This window comes from Physella acuta, unplaced genomic scaffold (genome assembly GCF_028476545.2).
Source record: "Physella acuta isolate Inbredline_101_S28 unplaced genomic scaffold, ASM2847654v3 ptg000019l, whole genome shotgun sequence".
NCBI lineage: Eukaryota > Metazoa > Mollusca > Gastropoda > Physidae > Physella > Physella acuta.
Genome location: NW_026731539.1, coordinates 512,509 through 524,599, shown reverse-complemented (window position 1 = coordinate 524,599; position 12,091 = coordinate 512,509). Strand labels below are relative to the sequence as shown.

Sequence of the window (12,091 nt, the reverse complement as noted above, 5' to 3'; positions counted from 1 at the left end):
GCCATTATTTAAGTTTGTGTAGAATCAGAGATGATTGGTACAACTTTGATGACCAATATGTTAAAAAAATTAACATTATGAATGAGATTGTGTCCACTGGTACAATGGAGAATGTGTACATCCTTTTTTATAATTGTACCAAAACTTTTGTATAATGTTAAGGTGGCCTCTGAAAATGTGGCAAGGATATTTGCTGAGAGTACACCGGTATGATTATGTGGTGTGAAACTGAGTAGGCCAACTTGATGACATTTTTGGGGCATTGTTAATTTTATCAAGCATCCACCACATTGGTGGTCATACATATTTGTTTGTTTTTTTCTGCCACTTTGTGCACATTCAATGTTTATTTCATTATTAATATTTTAGATAAATAAATATTTGAAAAAATTTAACACAGGTTAAATGGTTATTCCATTAACCTTGAAATCATTTTATGGCTTAAAAGCCTATGAACTTGCTATTGCTGTCGTCCACAAAGGCCGCTCAATTTTTGCTGGCCATTATTTAAGTTTGTGTAGAATCAGAGATGATTGGTACAACTTTGATGACCAATATGTTAAAAAAATTAACATTATGAATGAGATTGTGTCCACTGGTACAATGGAGAATGTGTACATCCTTTTTTATAATTGTACCAAAACTTTTGTATAATGTTAAGGTGGCCTCTGAAAATGTGGCAAGGATATTTGCTGAGAGTACACCGGTATGATTATGTGGTGTGAAACTGAGTAGGCCAACTTGATGACATTTTTGGGGCATTGTTAATTTTATCAAGCATCCGCCACATTGGTGGTCATACATATTTGTTGTTTTTTTCTGCCACTTTGTGCACATTCAATGTTTATTTCATTATTAATATTTTAGATAAATAAATATTTGAAAAAATTTAACACAGGTTAAATGGTTATTCCATTAAGCTTGAAATCATTTTATGGCTTAAAAGCCTATGAACTTGCTAGTGCTGTCGTCCACAAAGGCTGCTCAATTTCTGCTGGCCATTATTTAAGTTTGTGTAGAATCAGAGATGATTGGTACAACTTTGATGACCAATATGTTAAAAAAATTAACATTATGAATGAGATTGTGTCCACTGGTACAATGGAGAATGTGTACATCCTTTTTTATAATTGTACCAAAACTTTTGTATAATGTTAAGGTGGCCTCTGAAAATGTGGCAAGGATATTTGCTGAGAGTACACCGGTAGGATTATGTGGTGTGAAACTGAGTAGGCCAACTTGATGACATTTTTGGGGCATTGTTAATTTTATCAAGCATCCGCCACATTGGTGGTTATACATATTTGTTTGTTTTTTTCTGCCACTTTGTGCACATTCAATGTTTATTTCATTATTAATATTTTAGATAAATAAATATTTGAAAAAATTTAACAAAGGGTTAAATGGTTATTCCATTAAGCTTGAAATCATTTTATGGCTTAAAAGCCTATGAACTTGCTAGTGCTGTCGTCCACAAAGGCCGCTCAATTTTTGCTGGCCATTATTTAAGTTTGTGTAGAATCAGAGATGATTGGTACAACTTTGATGACCAATATGTTAAAAAAATTAACATTATGAATGAGATTGTGTCCACTGGTACAATGGAGAATGTGTACATCCTTTTTTATAATTGTACCAAAACTTTTGTATAATGTTAAGGTGGCCTCTGAAAATGTGGCAAGGATATTTGCTGAGAGTACACCGGTATGATTATGTGGTGTGAAACTGAGTAGGCCAACTTGATGACATTTTTTGGGGCATTGTTAATTTTATCAAGCATCCGCCACATTGGTGGTTATACATATTTGTTTGTTTTTTTCTGCCACTTTGTGCACATTCAATGTTTATTTCATTATTAATATTTTAGATAAATAAATATTTGAAAAAATTTAACACAGGTTAAATGGTTATTCCATTAAGCTTGAAATCATTTTATGGCTTAAAAGCCTATGAACTTGCAATTGCTGTCGTCCACAAAGGCCGCTCAATTTTTGCTGGCCATTATTTAAGTTTGTGTAGAATCAGAGATGATTGGTACAACTTTGATGACCAATATGTTAAAAAAATTAACATTATGAATGAGATTGTGTCCACTGGTACAATGGAGAATGTTTACATCCTTTTTTATAATTGTACCAAAACTTTTGTATAATGTTAAGGTGGCCTCTGAAAATGTGGCAAGGATATTTGCTGAGAGTACACCGGTATGATTATGTGGTGTGAAACTGAGTAGGCCAACTTGATGACATTTTTGGGGCATTGTTAATTTTATCAAGCATCCGCCACATTGGTGGTCATACATATTTGTTGTTTTTTTCTGCCACTTTGTGCACATTCAATGTTTATTTCATTATTAATATTTTAGATAAATAAATATTTGAAAAAATTTAACACAGGTTAAATGGTTATTCCATTAAGCTTGAAATCATTTTATGGCTTAAAAGCCTATGAACTTGCTAGTGCTGTTGTCCACAAAGGCCGCTCAATTTCTGCTGGCCATTATTTAAGTTTGTGTAGAATCAGAGATGATTGGTACAACTTTGATGACCAATATGTTAAAAAAATTAACATTATGAATGAGATTGTGTCCACTGGTACAAGGGAGAATGTGTACATCCTTTTTTATAATTGTACCAAAACTTTTGTATAATGTTAAGGTGGCCTCTGAAAATGTGGCAAGGATATTTGCTGAGAGTACACCGGTATGATTATGTGGTGTGAAACTGAGTAGGCCAACTTGATGACATTTTTGGGGCATTGTTAATTTTATCAAGCATCCGCCACATTGGTGGTCATACATGTTTGTTTTTATCTGCCACTTTGTGCACATTCAATGTTTATTTCATTATTAATATTTTAGATAAATAAATATTTGAAAAAATTTAACACAGGTTAAATGGTTATTCCATTAACCTTGAAATCATTTTATGGCTTAAAAGCCTATGAACTTGCTATTGCTGTCGTCCACAAAGGCCGCTCAATTTCTGCTGGCCATTATTTAAGTTTGTGTAGAATCAGAGATGATTGGTACAACTTTGATGACCAATATGTTAAAAAAATTAACATTATGAATGAGATTGTGTCCACTGGTACAATGGAGAATGTGTACATCCTTTTTTATAATTGTACCAAAACTTTTGTATAATGTTAAGGTGGCCTCTGAAAATGTGGCAAGGATATTTGCTGAGAGTACACCGGTATGATTATGTGGTGTGAAACTGAGTAGGCCAACTTGATGACATTTTTGGGGCATTGTTAATTTTATCAAGCATCCACCACATTGGTGGTCATACATATTTGTTTGTTTTTTTCTGCCACTTTGTGCACATTCAATGTTTATTTCATTATTAATATTTTAGATAAATAAATATTTGAAAAAATTTAACACGGGTTAAATGGTTATTCCATTAACCTTGAAATCATTTTATGGCTTAAAAGCCTATGAACTTGCTATTGCTGTCGTCCACAAAGGCCGCTCAATTTTTGCTTGCCATTATTTAAGTTTGTGTAGAATCAGAGATGATTGGTACAACTTTGATGACCAATATGTTAAAAAAATTAACATTATGAATGAGATTGTGTCCACTGGTACAATGGAGAATGTGTACATCCTTTTTTATAATTGTACCAAAACTTTTGTATAATGTTAAGGTGGCCTCTGAAAATGTGGCAAGGATATTTGCTGAGAGTACACCGGTATGATTATGTGGTGTGAAACTGAGTAGGCCAACTTGATGACATTTTTGGGGCATTGTTAATTTTATCAAGCATCCGCCACATTGGTGGTCATACATATTTGTTGTTTTTTTCTGCCACTTTGTGCACATTCAATGTTTATTTCATTATTAATATTTTAGATAAATAAATATTTGAAAAAATTTAACACAGGTTAAATGGTTATTCCATTAAGCTTGAAATCATTTTATGGCTTAAAAGCCTATGAACTTGCTAGTGCTGTCGTCCACAAAGGCTGCTCAATTTCTGCTGGCCATTATTTAAGTTTGTGTAGAATCAGAGATGATTGGTACAACTTTGATGACCAATATGTTAAAAAAATTAACATTATGAATGAGATTGTGTCCACTGTTACAAGGGAGAATGTGTACATCCTTTTTTATAATTGTACCAAAACTTTTGTATAATGTTAAGGTGGCCTCTGAAAATGTGGCAAGGATATTTGCTGAGAGTACACCGGTATGATTATGTGGTGTGAAACTGAGTAGGCCAACTTGATGACATTTTTGGGGCATTGTTAATTTTATCAAGCATATGACCACATTGGTGGTCATACATATTTGTTGTTTTTTTCTGCCACTTTGTGCACATTCAATGTTTATTTCATTATTAATATTTTAGATAAATAAATATTTGAAAAAATTTAACACAGGTTAAATGGTTATTCCATTAAGCTTGAAATCATTTTATGGCTTAAAAGCCTATGAACTTGCTAGTGCTGTTGTCCACAAAGGCCGCTCAATTTCTGCTGGCCATTATTTAAGTTTGTGTAGAATCAGAGATGATTGGTACAACTTTGATGACCAATATGTTAAAAAAATTAACATTATGAATGAGATTGTGTCCACTGGTACAAGGGAGAATGTGTACATCCTTTTTTATAATTGTACCAAAACTTTTGTATAATGTTAAGGTGGCCTCTGAAAATGTGGCAAGGATATTTGCTGAGAGTACACCGGTAGGATTATGTGGTGTGAAACTGAGTAGGCCAACTTGATGACATTTTTGGGGCATTGTTAATTTTATCAAGCATCCGCCACATTGGTGGTTATACATATTTGTTTGTTTTTTTCTGCCACTTTGTGCACATTCAATGTTTATTTCATTATTAATATTTTAGATAAATAAATATTTGAAAAAATTTAACACAGGTTAAATGGTTATTCCATTAAGCTTGAAATCATTTTATGGCTTAAAAGCCTATGAACTTGCTAGTGCTGTCGTCCACAAAGGCTGCTCAATTTCTGCTGGCCATTATTTAAGTTTGTGTAGAATCAGAGATGATTGGTACAACTTTGATGACCAATATGTTAAAAAAATTAACATTATGAATGAGATTGTGTCCACTGGTACAAGGGAGAATGTGTACATCCTTTTTTATAATTGTACCAAAACTTTTGTATAATGTTAAGGTGGCCTCTGAAAATGTGGCAAGGATATTTGCTGAGAGTACACCGGTATGATTATGTGGTGTGAAACTGAGTAGGCCAACTTGATGACATTTTTGGGGCATTGTTAATTTTATCAAGCATATGACCACATTGGTGGTCATACATATTTGTTGTTTTTTTCTGCCACTTTGTGCACATTCAATGTTTATTTCATTATTAATATTTTAGATAAATAAATATTTGAAAAAATTTAACACAGGTTAAATGGTTATTCCATTAAGCTTGAAATCATTTTATGGCTTAAAAGCCTATGAACTTGCTAGTGCTGTTGTCCACAAAGGCCGCTCAATTTCTGCTGGCCATTATTTAAGTTTGTGTAGAATCAGAGATGATTGGTACAACTTTGATGGCCAATATGTTAAAAAAATTAACATTATGAATGAGATTGTGTCCACTGGTACAAGGGAGAATGTGTACATCCTTTTTTATAATTGTACCAAAACTTTTGTATAATGTTAAGGTGGCCTCTGAAAATGTGGCAAGGATATTTGCTGAGAGTACACCGGTATGATTATGTGGTGTGAAACTGAGTAGGCCAACTTGATGACATTTTTGGGGCATTGTTAATTTTATCAAGCATCCGCCACATTGGTGGTTATACATATTTGTTTGTTTTTTTCTGCCACTTTGTGCACATTCAATGTTTATTTCATTATTAATATTTTAGATAAATAAAAATTTGAAAAAATTTAACACAGGTTAAATGGTTATTCCATTAAGCTTGAAATCATTTTATGGCTTAAAAGCCTATGAACTTGCTAGTGCTGTTGTCCACAAAGGCCGCTCAATTTCTGCTGGCCATTATTTAAGTTTGTGTAGAATCAGAGATGATTGGTACAACTTTGATGACCAATATGTTAAAAAAATTAACATTATGAATGAGATTGTGTCCACTGGTACATCCCCCATCCCCTACCCCCCCCCCTGAAAGCCAACTCCTCTTATTTACCTCCCCTTAGTTTAAAATCGTTTCAAACTACATTATCTGCCCCTTACAGCCGTCACTAAACCCGGCTCTAGGATTGTAAACATTTAGCGTGAACCACAGTTCACCAGACCATGTAAGGGTGGGGGTGGTAGGGAGCACGCTTACAGCTTGGTGTTTTCTATCGTCTCCAAGAAGAGAATTATATATATAGATAATATAAGTGTTAGTGTGTCATTCCTTCCTTCTGTCATCGCTATAGATTTTGGAACCATAAAAGTAAACATTGCACCATTTTTTTTTTGTGAATTATAATTTTATTTCAAACTCACTAAAATTGCAATCAGCAGACATCCAAAAAAACATTTAAAATATTAAGTGTAAGCATTTTAACATGAACTTTTAGACCGCTAAAAATGGAAGATTATATACTTTTAGTACTTCAGGTATAATTCTTTCTACTTGCATTTGAAAATTAAAAAGAAATGTTAATACACAAAAAGCGAGCTTACTTTAATAAAACAAAGGAATATTTTATCACAAAACAAGTCTGGAGTATTTTGCATTCCACTGCCCACCTTATTTTCCACAAGCTCTATGATCTAAAAAAAGCTTTTAAACATGACCACAGTTAGCAACTACAAATTATGAAGAATAAAGGAATGTAATTAGACATTTTAGGTGACACTTAAAAAGAATAAAGCTTTCAAAACTATACAGACCATATTCTATTATCATCCATAGAAAACGTGTTTTAATTTGTTGTTTTTTTTAAATTTACTTTGGAAACTCATATTTTTTTGTGCCACAAATTATCTTTAATCCTTACATTATAGCATATAAACAGCAACTCAAATAATTTTTATATGTGATAATGCTAATTTGATCATTTCTTTTACAATATGCTTATAATATAAATGTATTATCTTAGACAACTATTCAAATTCAACAGCAATGGTCAGGCTTACTTTTATTTACATATGCACTTGTTCATTTAACTTCTTCAATCATTCATGTAATGTAATACTATTGAAAGAAAGATGAAATTAAAATCATTATGATCAACTAGTTCAGTAAATATAAAGTTAAGCCAAATGATGTTGGGGTGTGAGGAAGAAAGATGATTTAAAGTTTTAATGCAATCAAATGCTTCAGTACTTTATAAAGTTTTTAATTGTACAGTGTCAAATCTTACAAAAAATAAAACTTTGGCAATATGCTATTTCTTGATTTAAAATTTAAAGAACCTTGAAGTATTAATCTAGTCTATACATTTGAAAATTTGATACATTGTTATACCGTACCAGAAATTATTCTTACAAGTTCTTATTTTAAATGCCAAGCTTTCAGTTAGCAGTTTTTAATTTAAATTTTTAAAACTTAAACAGGAATTGCAAACAAAAATTTGTACATTTTAGTTTAGTACAAATGGAAAAAAGTATGAAAGTGATAAGACATTTCAAAGGCAGAATAACAAACATTAACCTCAATAGTTCACAACATTGTACCTTGTAATATAAACATTCTCGTCCTAAATTTAATTTGTTTAGATACTGACTAGCAATATTTCTAAAGAGAAATGTTCATTTTTAATATAGATACATTACTATATAAATGAAGATGTACTAATTTGAGAATAAAGTAACCTCTGTTCAGTTTAATACATCAAGTGATTTAAAACCAATGGTTACAAATAGTTCTAAGTAATGAACTTGCAGATTTAAAAACAGACCATAGATAATTAATTACATTTAATATCACTGACATTACCACCGTATGGAAGAAATGAAGCCAAAATTATTTAAGTTTTAGATATTAAATGTCAGAAACTACAAACTGAAATTCAGTTTGGCATCTAGCTATATCTAAAATGTTTGTTTCTATTTTCTTTAACTTTTCATTAACTTTTTCTAGCCAAAATAATCTCAGTTGATTAGACTGATTCATAGCCTTGCTTGCATGATCTCTTGCGCCCGATGAGGTAAGCAATCAAAAACATGATCACAAGCGCAGCCAGAGCAGCACCAACAGCTATAGGGACAACACTGCTGGTCTCTTCATCAGCCGAGCATTCCGAAACATTTCCACTCTTCAAATCAGCATTTTTATTGTCAGCATTGAAAGCCCGGTATTTCAAGTTTTTAGTGTACAGCTTCACATTCGTTCCAAGGTTAATAGATGAATTAGAATCACAGCGATAGTATCCATCAACCTTTGCCTTTAAGAAGTCACTGCTAGAATATCTAAGTGTTTCGGTTTTGTTGATAGCTTCCCCATGGAAGTATTGTTCACCATGTTTATATGTGAAAGTGACATTGCTGTCCCAGTACACATCCTTAGCAAGCTCAATGATGTATTCCAGCACCCTGTCTTTATTGAACTGGAAACTAATTGTTGCATTCATGTTGTTTGTACAATTCAGCTCAGATTTTGCGTCGGCCGGTACATTAAATGTCTGAGTAATGTTCACTTTTTCATTTTCGTAGGTGATGTCAAAAGACAACTGGGCTTCAAAGAGAAGACGAGTGACGTTGTCGGAAGAGCAGTTCACACTCATTGTAGGGAATGAGGTCTTAGGTGTGTTCTGCTTGGGAGAAGAGGTGGGAGTGGACCCAGAGGTGGTTGGAGTGAGAGGAGTTGTTTTATCTTGATCACAGTCAGTTCCTCCACGGAATGAATCGTTGCCAATTCTCCCAGCCTCGACATGCAAGTTGAAAATAGTGGCAACCGCGGAGAAGGTGTAATTCTCCTCTGAGATATCCTTAAATTTATGCTCAACAGATGCCCGACATAGAAAAGATTCATTCTTAGTAAAATTGCCAACAGAGTCGCCAACCGTGCTCACATTAATGGGTTTAGTAAGATTGAGATGTGTGAAGGCTTTGTCGGCATCATATGAAAGAGAAGGCTGCACAGTCCAGCTGCTGTTGTCAGGGACAAAAAGTAGTTTAAATTCCACAGAGTCTTTGAGAGTCAATACAAGTTCGGTGCAGCTTGACCCTTCTTTCACCGTTGCATCAGTGATGTTGAATGGGACAGAATCATTTTTTATCTTTGAACTAACATCCAGAGTGATTGTACCATCAATTTCCAACAAAATGCAGTCTGATATATTGAACGTTTTGGCTTGTGCTGCAATGAAAAACAGGGCTAAAATAAAAATCTTCATTTTGTATAAGTACTTGGCACTAGTGATGTGTAGATGTGGGAAGCAAAAATGGAGCTTGGACCAGGTGTTACAAATCTATAAGATGTTAAAATGCGCCTTTCGTGCAATGAACAATGAATTACACAGGGTTGTGTAACATTTCCTCACCATCTCCTCTCATCTTTTGTGTCCTTACTCACCGCACCATGCTGTGCTTTTCAGTGCATCGCAGTGTCTTTTATAAGTAATAGAGTAGGGTTTGTTTATATAACGACATAAAGTTATTTTATAGTCGCCACTTTTTTTTACTCTTTTGCATAACGTAAAGAAAATATTAAATACACGCACATTCCTAAAACGTATTAAAAGGATCAATGTCAAATATCATTTTCGTTTATATTCCTAGAAAAAGTGGATACATTTTCATAACAGTAGGTCGAAAAACGAATTAATTCAGCTTTTTTTGTAATTTTTTGCAAGGGGGGTAATTAAAAATAAATTTAACTCATCAATAATTAAAGTTAATTTTTTTTATTACTACCGCATTGATTATTTATATGTTAAGGTTCATAATTAAAATAGAAAAATGTTAAGATTATTTATATTATTTTCTAATTAGTCTATGATCTCTCAAAATCACTATTTTTACTTTCTCGTATATACGAAGTATACAGAAAGTATTGTAATCGTGCACAAAAATCACTTAAAATTTTAACAATTTTCACCGTATTACACCTCAGTCCTTCATCACATCCGAAGTATAGAGGACTTATTTTAATCGGGCAAAAATTATCAATCCAGATTTATCAAAATTAAGAGGTTTTATGCGTAATCCAGTCTGAAAAACTGGGCTTTGCAATTCTGTCCGTATGTCTGTGTGTCTGTCTGTCTGTCTGTGTGTAAACACGATTACTTGAGTATCGTTACAGCTAGGTTGATCAAATTTCATATATAAGTATTTTATCAAAATCGTAGATCCGTATCAACTTTTGAGCGATTTCCGATAACCGAGTACTATTTCAGATAGATAAATGAAATTTCACATGTAAGTATAAGATCTAATTCTCTACCTTCTGTTAAATTTTGAGTAATTTCCGTTGACCGGAAGTAGTAATTTACGCTACGTCCGATTTCTCAAAAAACGAATGTAAATTTTTAAAGTACTAATAATATTGCGCACTATTATGCACTTTTTTTAATTTGGCGTTCACTTGGTGTGCAATTCTTTTGTCTACGAGATTTTATTCTATTTTTAAAACTTTAAGTATTTAAAATGGATTAAAAATCATGTCTATAGCCCGAGTTCCCATCCCCTGTTGTTTTATAAAAGAATATTCGAGAAAGTTTAGGGGAGATCACTCCCGGTTTATTTGTTTTTGTTTTTCGGTGTTAACAGATTGTGAAATTTTAGAATTATAGTATAGAGAATGCTGGAAAGGCTCTCTCTGGGCGCGGAAGCCTCGGAAAGCGTGTTTGCCGTACATTTATTTGCATCGCATTGTTTTATTGTAAGTTATGGAGTAGGATCTATTTAAGTGACTTAAATTGTTATGCTGGAAAGGCTCTCTTTGGGCGCGGGCGCCTAGGAAAGCGTGTTGTTCGGTGGTTATTCTAATGTTGCGGTTGTGTTGTGGTTGTGTTGTGGTTGAGTTGTGGTTGTGTTGTGGTTGTGCTGTGGTGTTGTTGTGTTGTGTTTGTGTTGTGTTGTGTTGTGGTTGTGTTGTGGTTGTGTTGTGGTTGTGTTGTGGCTGTGTTGTGGTTGTGTTGTGGTTGTGTTGTGGTTGTGTTGTGGTTGTGTTGTGGTTGTGTTGTGGTTGTGGTTGTGTGGTGGTTGTGGTTGTGTTGTGGTTGTAGTTGTGTTGTGGTTGTGTTGTGGTTGTGTTGTGGTTGTGTTGTGGTTGTGTTGTGGTTGTGTTGTTGTGTTGTGTTTGTGTTGTGTTGTGGTTGTGTTGTGGTTGTGTTGTGGTTGTGTTGTGGTTGTGTTGTGGTTGTGTTGTGGTTGTGTTGTGGTTGTGTTGTGGTTGTGTTGTGGTTGTGTTGTGGTTGTGTTGTGGTTGTGTTGTGGTTGTGTTGTGGTTGTGGTTGTGGTTGTGTGGTGGTTGTGGTTGTGTTGTGGTTGTAGTTGTGTTGTGGTTGTGTTGTGATTGTGTTGTGGTTGTGTTGTGGTTGTGTTGTGGCTGTGTTGTGGTTGAGTTGTGGTTGTGTTGTGGTTGTGTTGTGGTTGTGTTTGTGTTGTGTTTTTCTTTGTTTTGTTCTGTTCCCAAGTTGGTACATTTAAAAAGATTTACCGTGGCGGAGCACGGGTATGCAGCTAGTATAGATAGATTCGATAGGTTAAATGAGATTACTCCCGGTTTATTACTGTCTCGAATCGGAGAAAGATACAGGGGCAATACTGTAAGAGTGCAAACAATCTAAATCAAGATTTTAAATAAATATAGACGTTATAACCTTCCTGTGTCAGAAAAAAAAACTCTTTCAACTTTTCTCTACGTGAGTGTAAATGTGCGTAAGTATGTATATAAGTGTATGTATGTGTGTAAGTGTGTTTAACACGATAACTTGAATAACCTTTCAGTGGACGAAAGCTTGTATATAAGATCTTATACGCAAGTTTCTATAGACTTAAGCGATTTCATTAAAAGTGCAGATCTTAAGTACTTTATGAATTGATATGCGTTTTTTAGGAACCGGAAATAGAGTAAAGTAGTAGCCTACTCCCAATTTGACAGGAATCAGAATTATATCTTTTATTTATATGTGAACTTTCGTCAATCAGAAACAGTACTCGAGTTAAAGGTTTTTGAAAAACCGAAAGTAAATAAGTTAGGA

At 33.7% G+C, this 12,091-nt stretch overlaps 1 protein-coding gene across 1 annotated transcript; it reads right to left on the bottom strand.

Moving 5' to 3' along the window:
- Positions 1-7,800: 7,800 nt before the first annotated feature.
- LOC131939575 (lysosome-associated membrane glycoprotein 1-like) lies at positions 7,801-9,327 on the bottom strand. Its single transcript, XM_059297981.1, has one exon. The coding sequence runs from the start codon at positions 9,278-9,280 to the stop codon at positions 8,045-8,047; it is 1,236 nt and encodes a 411-aa protein (XP_059153964.1). The 5' UTR covers positions 9,281-9,327; the 3' UTR covers positions 7,801-8,044.
- Positions 9,328-12,091: the final 2,764 nt, after the last annotated feature.

Coding starts and splice junctions, on each gene's coding strand:
- LOC131939575 (XM_059297981.1), bottom strand. CDS start 9,280: ATGAAGATTTTTATTTTAGCCCTGTTTTTCATTGCAGCACAAGCCAAA.